The sequence below is a fragment of the Tursiops truncatus genome, chromosome 7 (genome assembly GCF_011762595.2).
Source record: "Tursiops truncatus isolate mTurTru1 chromosome 7, mTurTru1.mat.Y, whole genome shotgun sequence".
NCBI classification, from domain to species: domain Eukaryota; kingdom Metazoa; phylum Chordata; class Mammalia; order Artiodactyla; family Delphinidae; genus Tursiops; species Tursiops truncatus.
Window position 1 is genome coordinate 4,232,918 of NC_047040.1, and position 17,785 is coordinate 4,250,702.

General features: G+C 47.0%; 1 protein-coding gene across 1 annotated transcript in view; it reads left to right on the forward strand.

The window, feature by feature from the left end:
* Nucleotides 1-225: 225 nt before the first annotated feature.
* DRC11 (dynein regulatory complex subunit 11) overlaps nucleotides 226-17,785 on the forward strand; it is a 170,206-nt gene continuing 152,646 nt past the window's right edge. Inside the window, exons 1-4 of the mRNA XM_019923654.3 lie at nucleotides 226-579; nucleotides 9,466-9,790; nucleotides 13,403-13,522; nucleotides 17,327-17,518. Of these exons, the coding sequence (XP_019779213.2) occupies nucleotides 569-579; nucleotides 9,466-9,790; nucleotides 13,403-13,522; nucleotides 17,327-17,518 (648 nt within the window). The 5' untranslated portion in view covers nucleotides 226-568. The remainder of the gene's footprint in view (nucleotides 580-9,465; nucleotides 9,791-13,402; nucleotides 13,523-17,326; nucleotides 17,519-17,785) is intronic.

A 17,785-nucleotide genomic window follows, 5' to 3' on the forward strand; every position in this document is an offset into this window, starting at 1 on the left:
CCCAAGGCTACATATCTGAAGGTGGATGAAAATGGGCAAACGGGAAAGCGGAACAACGGCTTGGAGGACAACGAGCGAGCGGACAGGACCCGGGGCCAATCCCGCGGAACGCTGGGCGGGTCCTCCGGGAGGCGGGTACTACGCGTGGTTCCTGCGAGGATCGCCGGCCTTCGGCAGGCGCGGTTGCCAGGGAAACAGCAGGAGGCGGCGCAGGCGCCTAGCGCGAAGGGGGCGGGAGCGCGCCGGCGGAGCGGACCCGCGCTGCTCAGGCGTAGCGTCCGTAGCTAGGTTCCGCCTCGCGCCTTCTCACTGCCGGGCCACAGTAAGGTTCCGGAGCCTGGGGGTCCAGACGAGAAGCCTCGAATCCCACTCTCGGCGGCTGCGCGCCTCCCTGCCAATCGCCTTTCCCTTCCCGAACTGAAAAGATATCCCCAACCCTAGTCCCTCCCTCCAGAAGGAGCTTACCCCAACGCCCTCTGGCTGTGTCCCGACCCCTGCAGCCAGCCGCCCTTCAGAGGACAACAGAAGAGCTTCCCAGCGGGCGAGGGAAAGAGGGAAAGTAGCCAGCATGTCGAACGCGTAAGTGATGGGCCGCCCAGCCATAGCCATGGGGTGGGCTTCTCCGACAAAAAGATAGCCTGCTGTGCTTCTTTTCCGTTTCTTTCCTCCCCCACCTCTTCTTTTTGCAGTTTTAGCAAGTAAACATACACCTCAGCAGAGAGCATCAGCTTCTGTGGACAGGGAATGCCATACACTTAGACCTGCCAACTCCCCTGGTGCTATCTATCCCTGCCCCACATAGAGATGAGCTCCTCCAGGCCCAATGCTTATGCCCACTAAGCCCTTGTGGATGTATTTTTGAGGAAGCCGTGTCTATGTTCAGTTCATTGCCTGCCTTTTTGTTAATCTAACCCAGTAACATACGGTGCTTTGTGAAAACACCCAGGTCCCGATGTTTAAGAAAGATCTTGAGGAAGCTTTATTGTACCACGTTGCTTTTCACCAAGAAACGCCAGTCAGGTGGCAGTGGCACCAAAGAGTATTCACCCAGCACTGTGCCGTTTACACAGCACCAGCCCAGCAGTTACTTCATAATGGTCATCTCAAACATCTATTATAGTGCTGACCCTGCAGGCACAGTCTGAGTGCTTGAATAGTAACTCATGACTCCCCTGTAGCGTAAGAGCCTTTAATATTATTTCCATCTTACAGATGAGGACTTAGGCACAAAGAAGCTAAGTAGTTCATACACAGCAAGGACACGGTGTCAACCAGGCACTGCAGCTCCAACCTGCATTCCAGCTCTCAGTAACCCTGTTTTCCAGGCCAGGAAATAAGAGCAGCGGGGCTAAGGGCTTGCCGGGCTTTGCGGGTGGGGGAGATCAGGAGTTCAGCTCTGGACGTGTTGAGTTTGAAGTGCCTGTTGGACGTCAAGTGGACACAAGTAGACAGTTGAATTCAGATGAGAGGCCTGTGTATGAAATATAAATTCGACAGCTGTTGGCATAGACAGTCTTTATGAGACATGGGATGAGTGTAGACAGAAGAGAGAACAGGTCCAAGGACTAAGACTTGGTCATCCGATGGCAAGAGATGGAGGAGGAGAGACCAGCGAAGGAACCAAAGGAGTGATCATTGAGAAGGAAACAAGGTTTTGGTGCCTTGGAAGCCAGGAGAAAAAGTAGAGTTTCTTGGAGGAGGGAGTAACAGACTCTGTCAAATGCTGCAAGACAAGCCCGACGAGAGCTGAGAATTGACCATGGATTTAGCAGTGTGGAGTCCAGCGGTGACCTTGACCTTCGGGGGTGATGGAGTGGAAAGATGGACTGGAATGAATGTAGGAGAGAGGAAGAGGAGAGAAATCATAGACAGCACAGCACTGGCTTTTTAAAGGCATTTCGCTGTAGCTGGTGGCAAGGGAAATGGGGTCCAGAGAAAGAATTTTTTAAGATAGGAAACAATAGCCTATTTGTTTGCTGAAGGGAATGGCCAGTATAAATGAAGCGGGATGACATGGGAGGAGGAAGGAGAAGTGGGGTGACGTCCTTGCTAGTGGGGGCACGGGCCCCAGCAGACACAGAGAGGAGCTCAGGTGGTTTATGGTGGGAAGATGAGGCAGGGTAGAGGCTGTTTGATAAAGATGCTGTTCGGTGGGTAGATGTCCTGGTGGGGCCTGGAAAGATGATGTAGATGGTAGATGGTGGTGATGCTGAGGGGCCGAGGGTGATACCCTCTGATGAAATGAGGTTGCAAACCAGGGAGTGTCGGGGGTGGGAGGAAGAATGGTCTGGAGGTGGGCTTAGGAGCCAGGATCTGGCCCCACTCCGTGCTGTGGTCCGAGGGCTCTGGGACGGAGAGACGGCTGCAGGAGAGGCTGTGTTCTGAGGGGAGAGCCAGGCCTCCCTTAGAGCAAGAATGCCAAGGAATATTCCAGAAACAGTACAAACACCTAGATAGTATTGGAAGAATTTGAAGGTTTATCATATATAAAATAACTTGAGAATTCCCATTTTGCAAGATTTTGTATCGAAGTACATGTTTATGTCTGAATATTTAAGTCTTTTTTTCCCCCTCCGCCCACTTATGCATCAACCCTCCATCCCCCAGTTATAGGAAAACTGCCAAGCTGTAGAAATAACAATCTGGTCTTTTTCAACTGTCATATTCAGTCTTCTGCGCCCACAGTCCTTCTAACTTCAATATCTGTAACATTTCTAGGTCATGTGCTGAAATCTGAAACCAATCACGTACTTTAAAAAAATTCTAGGTGGTCTCAAGGATAAAATACTACCTTCTCTTTATAAGGCACGTTTAAAATTTCAAGAACACTTTAACGTCTGTTATCCCATTCCTCAGTAATCCTGTGGGGTGTCAGGGTAGGTGTCATTATCCAGATTTGCCACTTGAGGAAGTGAAGGTACAAGGTTAAGTGACCCTCCTGAGACCGACTACCTCAAGAGACGGGTTCTGATTGTAAGCTTGGAGCACTTACAGCTTTGAAAACCACCTTGCCATACGCCAGAGAAATAAAAACATAGGTCCACACAAAAAGGTGTATTGGAATGCTCAAAGCAGCATCATTTACAAGAGCCCAAAGGCAGAAACACCCCATGTGTCCATCGACTGATGAGCAGATAAACAAAATGTGGTATATACATGCAATGGAACATTATTAGGCAATAAAAAGAAATGAGATAGTGATACACACCACAACACAGTGGGCTTTGGAAAAGTTATACTGAGTGAAAGGATCCAGTCACAAAGGGCCACCTGTTCTATGATTCCACTTATGTGAAATGTCAAGAATAGGCAAATAAATAGAGACAAATTAGATGAGTGGTTGCCAGGGGCTGGGAGGAAGGCGGATAAGGGCAAATAGGGAGTGACTGCTAGCGGGTGTAGGGTTTCTCTTTAGAGTGGTGAAAATGTACTGAAATCAGAGAAAGGTGAAGGTTGCACAACTCTGTGCATATGCTAAAAAAAAAAACCCACTGAACTGTGCACTTTAAGAGGGTGCGTTTATGGTATGTGAGTTACATCTCCATAATGGTCCTATTGAAACATCATCTTGCCACATTCCGTGTCTCAGATCATCTTCGTGGGCACTGGCTCAGCAGAAGGATGCTGAGACCGTGGCTTTGAGGCAGGGTGGGGCTCAGGCTGGACTGAGGCTTCGAGGGACATGGAGGCTGCACTGGCTGAGCGATAGGGTTGTAACCAGTGGACACACGTGGAGGGGCAGCAAGGCAGCGGGGAAACTGGAAAGCTGAAGCCAGTCTCCAGGGGAGAGGGTAGCAGATGCAGGGTTGCATGCGCACACGGCTACTTAATATCTCCCCATCGACCAACAAGCTTGCCTGGTCTGCCCAACAAGGGTCCTCCGAAAGACAGCAGGTGAGGAAGAAAGAGGCTGCAGCCCAAATGTCAGGACTTGGAAGGATCAAGCCACCAGGATGGTCTTTGGCCAAAGGTTCCAGTTAGGAGTCAGCTCTGCCCTGGCTCTGGAGGGATTCCTGCCTCTTTAACCCTGGGTAGAAGCCCAGGAGTGCACGACACTAGGGCAACAAGGCTTCCCCAGGCTGGATCTGCCCCAAAGCAAAGTCTTAAATTCTAGGTGTGTCCCATCCATTCATTTGGCTTTTGTTTCCCCTGGTGGAAGCCTCCTTTTCCCAAGATCCCTCGCTAATGACTGGTGTGGGTCTTTATGGGATTCAAGTCACCCCCCTGCACCCTATGGAAGCAGCCTCCATGGGTGGCATAACACACCTGAATGCTTGCTGGTGCGTTAAATGCTTTGAAGTCTGATAAATACCCTCTATCTTTTATTATCAACTCCACCCCTACATATAGAAATTATCACTAGATTTATTTCCAGAGTCTCCTGGATATTATTACCAAATTCTTGGTCATATTAAATCTGCCTGTCAGTCTCAAGAATCTGCTTTCTTTCTATCTGGTCTCTCCAGGCAGGAACAGAGACCGCCTTCTGCCTGTTCCAGTCCTCTGCAGCTAGCATTCCAGAATTTTCTTCAGCTACGTCTTGTGTGGCTCTAGCCATATGTATTCTTGAATGTTTAATGTTCTTGATCAGCACTGCGAATGGGGTTTTGTTTTTCGTATTTTTTCTCTGCATTTAGTTTTGGGGGCTTTTATCTATGTCTTGCAACTCTGCTGTATTAATTGACTTCTTACTGATTTCCTTGGATTTTGCAGTGGTGTCATTACAAGCAGTTTTTTTAATCTTTTGTATTGATCCCTTTTCCATCTGTTTCATCCTTTTTGTACTTGTATTTTTTAGCTTTCTGGTGTTTCTCTACTGAAAATATTTATGGTCTCTGGTTTTCAGCATTTTGAAGAGGTCGTCATCAGCCTCTTTGGGGTGTGTGGACAGTATTCTTAATCAGGCATATGCCATAAATTAAATTTATTGAGCATCTTCTTGGCATCTGTGAAAATAATCCACAGTTTTTACTGTCCTGTGCGGTATTTTGTCCAGCTTTCCTGACTCTTGTGAATTTCCCGGGTGACCCCCCCCCCCCTTGGTCAGAGGGAACAATGCTTTTGATCTGGCGCTGTGTTTTGTTTGCTGAGTGGAATTTCAGATCCGAGTTCCAAACAAAATTAGCCTGTAATTTTCTTCTGTAACGTCGTCCTGCCACGTCTAGGCCCTGAGCCCTATTTATTCTACAAAACGAGTGGATTTTCTGTTTTATGGGAACATGTGTCGAGCCTGGTGGCACGTGGGGCCTGCGTCACCTGTCAGGTCAGTGAACGCCTTGGGTCCCTGGCCCCCTCTCAGATGCTGGAAGTCTGGGCTTTGGTAAACTAAGAACCTGCTCAGCTTCTTTGTACCCATTTATCATGCAGCGAGTGAGAGGTCCTGGGCTAAGTAGAATTCTAACTTTTTTTTTTTTTTTTTTTGCGGTACGCGGGCCTCTCACTGTTGTGGCCTCTCCCGTTGCGGAGCACAGGCTCCGGACGCGCAGGCTCAGCGGCCATGGCTCACGGGCCCAGCCGCTCCGCGGCATGTGGGATCCTCCCGGACTGGGGCACGAACCCGCGTCCCCTGCATCGGCAGGCGGACTCTCAACCACTGCGCCACCAGGGAAGCCCTGGAATTCTAACTTTTGGTAGTAACTTTTCTCTGTTATAATGAAGTTGTCTATCAGAGTGCTCTTTCACTAGCAGTATTTTTAAAATATTGCCAAGTTTGGAGAATCTGGTACTTGAACCGAGGGATGGAGTGCCAGGGACAATATTTAGCATCCAGCCTCAGTGGGGTGCTGGGAGGGAGGAAGAGTTTCGTTTTTAGCTATGAATCTTGGTTTCCTTGTGGTGTCCAGCACTCCTCTGCCCTGGGATTTGTCCTGACAAACTAGAGGCAATAAAGGTTCAGAGCCTGTACTCTGGAGCCTGGCTGCCTGGGTGTAAATCCTGTGTTCAAATCACACAACTTCGGGCAGTAACTTCTCTGTGCCTTGGTTTCCTCATCAGTAAACTGGAGTAATAATAATACCCACCTCATAGGGTTTTGAGAATTACATGAGTTAATATATGTAAAGTACTTAGAACAGTGACTGATATGATGTAAATGTGAGCTATTACCCGTCATCATCACCAGAACCCTAAAGACTTTTCACATCAAGAGAAGCTTTTCACTTTGGGCCAGGAAGATAAAAATCTCCCACCTCTGCTCTAAGCACATAAAAATGATAGAAACAGCAGAAATTAATACAACATTGTATATCAACTATACTCGAATAAAATAATTTTTTTAAGTATAGAAGTTAGTATAGAAACAGTAACAGATTTAAGTTCCTTTCTTGTTTTATGAGCACTAACATGTCAGTAGGTTTAGAAATTAAACAAAAGTCCAGCGAACTGAGGTTTTGTTAATACTGTGATTCCCATATTTATCTTTCTCTAAAATTAAGGATGTTGCCTTGTTCTTAAATTATTCCAAGTACTCAGAATTAACAAAGGAAATGTTTCTTTGGAATTTAAGGTGATTTATTTAGAGAGCAGAGGTAGCTCAGTAGAGTCCAGCACAAAAAATGAAGTGACAACATAGTACTTAATTTTGAAAAATGTTCAGAGTATAGCTAAGTGGCTTTCCATATTTAAATAACCTAGTGTATGACATCTACTTAGTAAATGTTAATTATTTTTAATTTAGAATTTTGATCAATAAAACAAAAATCAAATTATAAAAAAAGAAAAATATTTTTAAGGATTATTTTCATTTTTTATCTAAAACTTTTATTTTTTAATATTTTTATTTATATTTTAAATTTATATTTATAATATACTAATATTAGTATATTAGTTTATATTTATACATTTTTATTTTTTATTATATATATTTAATATATATATTTATATATATTAGTGTATATTTAATAGTATAATATTAAATTATAAAATAAAACTAAAATATTTAAAATTGAAAATAGAAAACCTGTGTGTTTGTTTTTTTAATCCAAGTTGAAAATCTCTGCGCCAGGAGCAGAGTGGAAACCCAGGGCAGTGAGCAGGCCAGACCAGGAGGCCGAGTCGGTCTGGCACGGGGTGGGCAGTGCACTCTGGGATTTCAGCTCCTGAAAGACCTGGGATCAGACCCTCCAGGAGGACGGGAGCTGGACTCCCATGGAATCCTGGGCAGGACCGCCCTTCCCAGCTGGGTCAGAGGCAGAGGGAAGGGCCGCAGCCCATCTGGGTCGTAGTAGGAAACCAGCTTTTCAGCCAGAAGGCAAGCTGTGGAACACATAAACTCAGAACACATGAAGAAGCCCCACAGTTTAGCAGGAAAACAATCCCACATAACAACAGGTAAAACAAACGGGTGAACAATTGAAGGAAGAGAAATTGCAGATGACCGGTAGCACGTGGAAAGATACTGTCTCGGTAGCAGCCGGGAAAGTGGGCGCAGAAGTCTCTCATTTCTTACTTGTCGTCGTGGCACACATTCTGGCTGTGTGTCTCAGGGCGGTGGCAGGGGCTCTTTTATTCTGGGGAGAGGTGGAGGTGGCAGTGTGGTGTGAATCGTGGTTTCAGCTCAGAATCGTGTAGACCCGGGTTCAGACGCTGACCCCGCCTCTGAGGGGCATCACCTCCCTCCCACTCCAGTGGAGCGGCGGGAGGCTTCCCCAGGGGTGCTTCGAGGATGACACGCAGCATGGAACATGGCAGGTGGTCAGTTTCAGCGCAAGATGTTCACACTTTCTTACCCACAGGAAAGTGGGGAGCATGCTTGAGGAAGGGCAGATAGTGGAGCAGAGGGCCAGAGGGAATGCCTGGGAATGACCTCGGGAAGGAGATGAGGGATCCGCAGTGAAACAAGGTGGATTGACCAGCATATTTATCTCCAAATGGCCTCCGAAATGGCAGTAAGGGATTTAAAAGGCTGTAAACACACGAGGGCCAAGAGAACATTTGAGCATTTGATAAGAGACATCAGGAAAATGTAAGAGGAGGGAAAGCAGACTTGGATGAGAGGGGAGAGGTGGGGTAGAGAGCGTGGCCTGCAGGCCAGCAGAACCCTGGGAAGGTCTTTCAGAGGTGGGGGGCACTGGTTGGAGATCAGCAGAGAGCAGGTGCTAAGCTGCTCCCATCCTGGCGGAAGAGGCCGGTGCAGCAGCCTGGACACAGGATGCAGGACACAGGTGGGCGTGGGAACGGGAGGCCGGGCTGACAGCAGGAAGGCAGTGAGAGCCCGCAGCCCCCTGAACCCGCTTGCTTCTCAGGCTGGAGGTTGGAGCCGCCCTCGCCAGTGCATCCTGGGAAGACCCTACAGACAGAGACGGGCATTGGCGGGTTTCACCCTCAACCCAGGGAGATGGCCAGGATCCTACCCACCCCATCACCCCCGGTTAAGCCCACTGGTTAAGAAGCCCCTTCCCAGACACAATGAACTTCCGGTTAGCTTTTCAGAACTGGGTCTTGGAAATAAAATAGGAGCCAAAAATCAGCCAAATTTTGAAAGAAAATAAAAGTCTCTGCCATGTGTATTGGTCAGAGTCCCAGCAGGAAAGAGGGCATACTCAGCAGGGTGGCTAATAAAGGGACCGGTGACAAAGCTGTGAGCTGAATCTCGGGAAACCAAACCAACAAGGATGGGGTGGTGTCCTGGGGGTGGCAGGGCTGTCACCACCCTAAGGCTTTGCTAGGAGGAGGATCGTTTGTTGACTCACTGGGGGGCCGCAAGAGAGGATACATCCCTATCTCACTCTCCCACTCCCCGGGCTCCCGGCTGCACCCTCCACTGAGCGGCTCAAACAAGAGCGGGGAGCCAGCCTCCCCAGCCACAGTCTGCACCTTACTTCCTATGGTCAGTGTTATGGTTCCGAGGTGTGTAGGTGTTGCTTAGAGCTGTACGTCGTTCATTTCTCACTGCTGTGTGTTTGTCTGTTGGAGACTATACTACAATTATTTATCCATTCTCTTATTGATGGACGTTTGGAATATCTCCAGGTCTTTGCTTTTATCAAGAAATGCTGCTGTGGTCATTCTTAATGCAGATTTACAAGAGTCTCTCCAGGGTATAATTGTTCATTCGTAGTTATGCCCATGTTCAACTTTACAAGGTATTTTCCAAAGTATTTGTTCCAATTCGTACTCCACCAGCTATGTATATGGACAGATCAGGTAACTATTCTGGTTATCAACTTCCTCATCTTTTAAATGGGTATAATAATACTGGCTTTACCGGTATAGTGAGGAATCACTTTATATCATTTAGGCAAAAGGCTTTTTAAACTATTTATTTGATGATAATAGCCGTGGTCGTATCCAAAAATCACACGCATAACAAAACAGGACATAAGTGGTCCAAAGAGCCTTGCAGCCATGCACAGTGTCCTTAGCGCACATTTACGGTGTGTTACATTTTGTTATACCAGATGCCCAATATGTATGCCTTGCAGAGTAATTTTTTCTTCTTGTATTGTTGACCCTGTCGTCCCTCAGAATGTATAATAAGATGTGGCATCAGACCCAGGAAGCCCTCAGTTCTTTGCTTGATAAAGAATCTGAGAAGATGATGGAACCACAAAGAAATCAAGTTTTCATCTTCCAGATGTTAGCCACCTTCTACATAAAATATGTGCAGATCTTTAGAAACCTGGAGAACGTCTATGACCAGATGGTCCATCCACAGAAACGCATACTGATCCGAAAACTCCTGGACGGGGTGATGGGTCGCATCCTGGAGCTGAAGAATGAGATGGTTGAATTGGAATTAACCGAGTTTCATTACTTGGATGATATCTTACAGGATCTAAAGTTGGTTCCCGTAAGTACTCAGGGTGTTTTTCATATTGGTTTCTTCTTATAAATAAGATATATAGGCCTGTAACCAATACTCTGCAGACTTTCTAGTCGCATTTATTAGTTGCATGTTGTATTGAAAGTCGAAGCACAGCCCTTCAGTGAAACTATACTGCCGTGGACAAGGATTGGGTTTGCCCAGTTTTGGGCGCAGACAGATCTTTGCACGGTCCTGGGGTCTGCTGGACACCGCTGTTGTGGCCTTACCTGTCACCATGGTGTCTGCCCAGGTAGGTTGGAATGGAGTAGGACGAGCCTTTCCCAAACATCCTCCCAATTTCCAATAGCCATGCCCCTACTTCTGTTTCCAAAGGAAATCTCTCTCTGGCCTTTGCTTCCCATCATCTTCTCGATGAGCAGCCTGTTGGTTCCAAATTCCCAGGAGGATGCATCTCCTCCTTTGCTTTGGGTCCATGGTGACTCAGGAGGTGTATGGCAATGGGACTTTGAGCCTCCGACACCAAAGAAGGGCTCCCTCCCCTTCTCTCTGATGCCCTGAGCACTCCCTGCCGGCACCTGTAACCACAGTGCCTACCTGTGAGCATTCTGTCCTGCAGCTGCCCTTACGACCACTGCCTGAGGCCCGGGATCTCGTCTGGCTGGGTCTCTAGGGGCTGGTGAACACCCCGTTTCAGTGTGAGGAGTCATATGAGTTCAGTCTTCATCTTGAAAAGATCGTTTCCCTAAAATAAAATTAGGAAGAGAAAGCGTTTAGTTTTCTACACGGGGTTTAATATTTCTTCCTTTTGAAAATATTCAGCCTTCTATAAAAGGATGTCCCTCTCTGGGATAAACTTTCCTAGCGTTATTACTGCATTGAATCAGAATGGACTAAAGAGAATACCAGGAATGAGTGAAGATGTTGAAGATCGTCTCAAAATGTTCGTGTTTGTTGCGTTCGTGTATAAGAGCATGGGTTAAAGCACTAGATTTTTTAGGTCAGGAGTACTTTACCCACCCGCAGTGTGAAAATATCAAGAACAACTCAGGACAAACATGAAATAAATAGTCATTAAGTCATAATAATAAATTTAATTAATGAGGTAATATTCAATGTATTAATTTAATTCCAAGAATATTAAGTAATACTCCTAAATTTAAGGAATAAGCAGTTTATGAAATTTAAATGGTGGGCTCCTTCAGTTTTTTCCCTGCTTTTCATCCTGTCTCAGCCCCTCTGCACTGGCTGGTTCATCTTCTTGAAGGCCATGAGCATTGAGAAGGGTGATGACTGAGTGACATCACCCAGGCAGCCTTCCTGATAGGAGACGATGAACTACGTGCTCTGCCAGCCCTGGAGGGTGTTGATGGAGCAGTACAATGACACTGAGCTCCAGGTGCTTAGGGGTGCTTCACGCTGCCTCAGCACAGGCTCCAGGAACAGTGCCCTTGCCAGGGAGACACACATGGACCAGCCTCTGGGGATACCTGTGTGGCCCAGTTCTGCATTTCAGGGTGAAAGCTTGACCAACCAGCATCCTCTGTGGCTGGGCCTCTGTGGCTATCACCCACAGCTCCTCTGTGTTTTGTTGGGCCAGCACGCAGATATTCATACAACATGACCACCCCTGACCGTGGCTCAGGGATGGAGACCTTGGTGGCTGCACCAGCCGGTCCTTCCTTGAGAGATTCGGAAACTGGGACAGAGAGAGAGTACTTTCTGTCTCCAGTTCTGAACTGTAGTCTCCCAAACTTGTAAGTAGTTGGAGCCTTTGTTCACCAGATGCTCCAAAGAAAGAAGCTTCAGAGAGAAAGAGCGAGAGAATAGAGAGAGAGGAGAACAAAGCAGGATCCAAGAGGAGTACAAGGAAATGGCAAGTTCCTGAAGGCATCGTCTCCCCTGGACACATCCCTGATGCTGGCAGACACCCAGCTTTGTTCCTGCCCTTGTCCCAAGAGGCCCCAGATCCTTCCATCAATGTCCCCTTTGGCTAAACTAGCCAGAAGACTGTTTCTTTAGGTCCCCATAACATAGAGAAACACGTAGAGAAGAGAGAGATTCTCTGTTCCAACAAATTTACTTTGATGCCACCCCATGGAGAATGGAAACCCCAAGGCATCTGTGATGGGCATAAAATATATCACGGATGGGGGCTTCCCTGGTGGCGCAGCGGTTGGGAGTCCGCCTGCCGATTCAGGGAACGCGGGTTCGTTCCCCGGTCTGGGAAGATCCCACATGCCGCGGAGCGGCTGGGTCCGTGAGCCATGGCCACTGAGCCTGCGCGTCCGGAGCCTGTGCTCCGCAGCGGGAGAGGCCACAACAGTGAGAGGCCAGTGTACCGCAGAAAAAAAAAAAAAAAAAGAAAAAAAAAAATATATATATATCTCACGGATGGGATGCGGCAGCAAGCCTGAAGCAAGGGATACCTATGTTCCCCTCTCTTGCATTCTCAAGTGCTCTGTTTCCTCACCTTCAAAATCCTAACTGTAACTTTATTGGTCCTACATGGACCAGACAGAGCCACGTCAGTAAAGTTTCGTCTTAAAATTTAGAAAAGCACAACACTTGAACATGCTTATTAATAAACAAAAATCACAACATTAGATAAAAGTGTCATCATTCTCCACTGACTGTCCACACTCACCCACTGGACCCTAGAAGCTCAGTCTTAGTTCACCCCAAACACTCCGTTAGCCTAGGAAAGTTTTGGTTTTCAAAAAGTGCTGCCACTTCCTGGAAGTCCTGGTTGTGCTATTCCACCAAGTCCTAAAGAGACAGTCCTGTATGCCAAAATGCTTTTTCAAGGGAAGGCCTATTCAGAATTCTCTGGACTGGGGAGATGTGGGGAGTCACACCAGAATGGGAAAAGGCAGAGCTGATCACCAGAACTTAGCTTCCCCCCAGTCAACTGGTCTACCAGAAGGCAGCCATGAGTGTTCTCATAGAGTATCTAGGACAGTGTTTCTAGATACTAGGGCCAAAGGCCCACCCATATTCTTGAATAACACTTCTACAATCTTGATTATTGACCTTGGAATGGTAAACATTCATTTGACCTCCACTAATTTGAAATATCTGTACATAAATGAAGAGCAGAAGTTTATATTTGTGTATAAAAACAAGTTTCCTAATAAAGCAAATTAATTTTGTAAATGATTTTTGTAACGGGGTAATTTAGGTCAAAATAAAACCAAATTATTTTTTTTAATTGTGACTGTTCACGTACACATGGTCAGTGGTGCTAATGATAAATTATTAGGTTTAATTCAAAGATCTCTATAGCTCAATTCTATGCTATCCTAATTTGCATTATTATTTTAGGTAAGCTCAGATAATATTATATTTCTTTAAAGAAAATTTGTTAAGCTGTCATTGGTTAATTGAGGCCTAATCGATATGAATTACTGGAATTTTACAGTAATGATCAAAATGGGCTATGGTTACACTTTCTCCTTTTGACTTCATTTATGTCTCCTTAGCGGGGAGGAACTGTCTTCACACCACTGGCTTCATCACCTCTTAAGTGAGGATGGGAAGTAAAGTGAGTCTCTGATGCCCTTGTCCTAACTGTATGTTTTAAATGGATTTGAGTCCTGGAATCATGCCCAAAATGCTCTTCTGCTTTCTCTTCTCTAGCAACAGTTAGATATCCCCATACCGAAGTATTTTCTGAAGGAGAGGTTGGAAGCAATAAAAGGAAGAGAGAAAATCCTTGCTCAACTATTAGCCGACAGTGGATTAGGCGTAACTGAAGAGGTTCGTATATCATTTTAACAAACATTATTCCATAATCTGTAAAACCTCCTTTTCTGCTGTTCCTAATTGTGCGACAAACAAGAAGACTGTTTTCGATGCGAGGAGCGTGGCACCCTTCCTCCCGTGTTATTCAGTCACTAAGGAGTTGCATAACCTTTGGGTGTGTTTTTGACCAGTCGTAACCATTCTTTTTTTAAGATCAAAACATAGTACTTCGTTGGTTAAATCAGCATCTCTAAGACTGAGTAGATTATTGACTCAGTTTACTGGTTCATCTCAAAGTCACCCAGCCTACAGTCAGAAGCAGAATGTCGTTCATATAAAATAATTAAGTGCTGAGATAGCTAGGAGCTAAAAAATTATGACACTCTGAAAATGCCGATTGACCTCTTGTAACTTCAAGCTGAGTGGCACTTAGATCACCTCGAATGGACTGTCTCTGGGGAAAGCGGGGGAAACCCTTAGAGACTCCCCTGGAAAGTCAAGGGCAGAACCCAGTGGGTGCCCTGGCCCCATTCCTCCTATATCCCCAGTATGTGCGCGGCTGCCCCCTTCCCGGTTTCCGCAGCTGTCTTCGCTCCGACCCTCACTGCCTTCTCGTGGATTCTGTGGTCATCTCCGTTCAGCCTTCTGGTGGGCAGCCCTTTCCACAGGGCACTGCCAGATGAACCTGATCAACCCCTCACTGCCGGCAAAACAGTGCCTCCCGCCTCTGGCTGGTCTTCACGGCCCAGGCATTAAGGCGGCAGGTGAGCATCACACAGGGACAGTTCAGAGTGGCCGGGGCACTGTTAGCAGCTATGCTGAGACTGCGTGCAGCCTGGGTGCACAGGGCAAACCGACACCTGTGGTCTTGGGGCAGGTAGGCCCCGTGGGGTACTGCCAGCCATGGTGTGAAGGAAGATTCCAGGTGCACCCAGGATGGCAGGGGGGAGGGAGAAGCGTGTGTCCTGTCTGCCTGCCGAGGGACCTGAAGTGCATGCGCCGGATCAGCAGACACACCACGCCCCGAGCTGTCTGTCCTTTTGCACAGGCAGCGTCTCGCCGCAGCGAGGGTTTGGTCTCCTCGCTGTATCCCTGTCAATGTGATGCTAATTCTGCAGAGCCCAAGGTGGCCCAACATCCCTGGAGAAACCTTTCTTGACCCACCTCACTCCCGACCGCCCCTCCTTCCTGTGCCCCTTCTCCAAACGACCGGCCCCCCTTCTACATTCTACGTTCCTTGAAGCGGATTCCTGGGAATCTGGCCTGGGGGTTGTCCAGCCGTTCCTTCACCACAGGCTCCTGGGTCTGTGCCGTCTGTCACCGCATCATCACCAGAACGGAGCCCTCCCTCCCCAGGAATCCACCCCAAAGAGGCCCTGGCCCAAAGCGTTGACAAGCAGTGCAGAATCCGCGGAAGATCTTCTAGGGAAGACAGAGAAGGGAGGTTCCACGGCACACGCTGCAGTCAAACCCAAAGTCTCCTCTCTGCCGTTTCTCCTCCCCACTGTCCCTCCCGGTTTGTGCAGGGTCGGCAGCAGGAAGGTTTCTCTCCTCCCTCACTCCGCATCCAGCCCTGGTGGCTCCTTTCTCCTTGTTACGTCGAGCCGTTCATCTCTGCTCCAGGCCCTGCTTCAGGGGTGCCTAATGCCCCGCAGAACACGGGGCTTCTGAGCAACACCCAGGCACCTGTGTGACCTTCCCATGCCCTTCAGTGTCTCACTGGACCCCCGCTCTCACCTTAAGCTGCTTATTTCTTGCAGGTATATGCAATGTATACCCCAAGAAGGATTTTGATAAGGGAAAATGACTGACCACTGCTATAGTGGTCATGCAGAATATTTCACTGATGTTCAAAAACTCCTTGTCGGACTGAGTAGATGACACAAAATCCCTCACTAGTATCCTGTAAAAGCTGAAATTATTTTAGAATGGCAGTATGGAACCTAAAGGAAATAGACGATAATAACTAACGTTTGCCGGGCACCTGCTCTGGGCTTAAGGGTTTTTACACACATCAGCTGCTTTAATGGCAGCATAATATTCATTTTACCCTCACGTGCAAAACGCATCATCGAAAAGGAGTGCTCACTGCAAATTCGAAGCAGTGAGATCCCTCTGAAAACCAAACCCTGAGCAATTGTTGTCTGAAAGAGCTTCCTCCCGTAAGGCTCTAGGTGTCCCCATGCTGGGGGCAGTGGGTGCTTTCGTGGAAAGAGCGTGGCCGTCTCGGTTCCAGTGGGCCCCACCCCTGACTAACCGTGGGAACTTGCGTAAATTATTTTACTGTTTCCACGCTCGGTCTTCTTAAGTGGTCACAGTAATACCTGTCTTGGCCTTTGCTCTGTGAAGTGGATGAGAACGCATGTGAAGAGCATCTGGCATCTGTGGGTCCTCAGTAAATGTCCCGTTTCTCCCCTACTTGCCCCTTTCTCTGCACCGTCCCCTGTTGCACAGAGAAATGACCAGACCGTCCCGGGAAACTTTGGTCCAGGGGCTGAATTGGAGCACCTCTACCTGGTCCCACAGCGTCTTGCCCTGGACCCTGATGGGGTGGCCATTGCTGTCCTCTGAGGCCTGGAAAAAGACTCAGACCATGATGGAGTGTTTTTCGAATTCGAAAGGCCTCTCCCTTCTGCCTCTATCCACGCAGGAGGCTTGGGTGAAGCTAGGCCAGGCCCACAGCTTATCCCTCCTTCCAGGGACAACGCCTGAGCTCACGCAGGACCCAGGATGCCCCCAGCAGCCTTGCTCTTGTCCCTCTCCTCAGAAGACAGCACCGCGCCTCACCGGACCTTGCCTAAACACACCCCGCTTGAGATCTCCAAAGACAATATCCTATTGCATGAGCCTGATTTTCTCAGTCTTGATAGTAACTATCACATTCAGATGTTTTAAAGTGCAAGTGTGCAGGCACTGGCACACAGTTCCCATATAAAGGTTTTTTTATTAATTAATTTTTATTGGAGTATAGTTGCTTTACAATGTCGTGTTAGCCCCTACTGTACAGCAAAATGAATCAGCCATGCATGCACATCTATCCCCTCCCTTTTGGACTTCCCTCCCATTTAGGTCACCACAGAGCATTAAGTAGAGTTCCCTGTGCTATACAGTATGTTCTCATTAGTTATCTATTTTATGTATAGTATCAATAGTGTATATATGTCAACCCCAATCTCCCAATTCCTCCCACCCCGCCTTTTCCCCCTTGGTATCCATACATTTGTTCTGTGTCTGTGTCTCTATTTCTGCTCTGCCAATTAGGTCATCTATACCATTTTTCTAGATTCCACATATATGTGTTAATATATGATAAAGTTAAATAGATACCCCTAAAGTGATTTTAATATTAGTCATATTCACTACATCATCCTGTAATTGATATTAAAGTCAGCATTTGACTTCATCTATATTTCACATTTCAAATTCTCATAGTAGATATGTTTTGAATTTGTACATTTCTACTATTAAGTGAATGAACAGTGACAGCAATTTCAAGTTTATTTCAATCCATTTTATTGGCATTCCTCGTATAATTTGCTACCAACCTAAAACCTTGTGGAGCTAATTAGTATTTTGTTCAAAACGGTAGAGGAGAGCTTAAGGGTCCTTAAGTATGGGCCCATGGCGTGAATGAGGCATAGTATCAAAATATATGTGTTCACGGGAAAAAATGATTCATATCGAATGGCTATCATGCTCTCTATCAGCAGTTTGGAGACTCTCAGCAGGGTGGTGTTAGAAGTTAGCATGTGATGTTTCTGGAATCAGCTGACGTCATGAACATGTTTAAACATTGATTTATCTTAAATGTTTTTGCAGAAATACCCTGTAAAGCCTATCCCCCTAGAAGAGGCTGTTAAATTAATCCAGGTCGCCGAGAGGGCGCGGCAAGGGCGCCTAAGAGCCATGTTCATGAAGCAGATCTATCTTCAAGAATTCAGAGCAATGCAAGCCAGGCTACTGGGCGAGAGAGTGGCCGACGTGGGGACTGCCGCACTGTGTATCCAGAAGGTGGGAACGGGGCGCTTTTGGACTCGGGGGCAAGGTGTCTTGACACAGCTGGAGATGCAGACCAGGGACGGGGGTGAGCTCTGAAACTCCAAATCCCCACATCCTACCTTTAGTAGGACTGGCCTAAATTCCAGAAGGACTGATTTTCTTACCCTGGGGAAACTGTTAAGCAAGCTTCGTTATGTTTTTTAAATTTTGTTATAAATAGGTGTGAAACTCAGGCATTTTGTTGAAATATTTTTAAAGATCACCGATAACTGTTGGAAA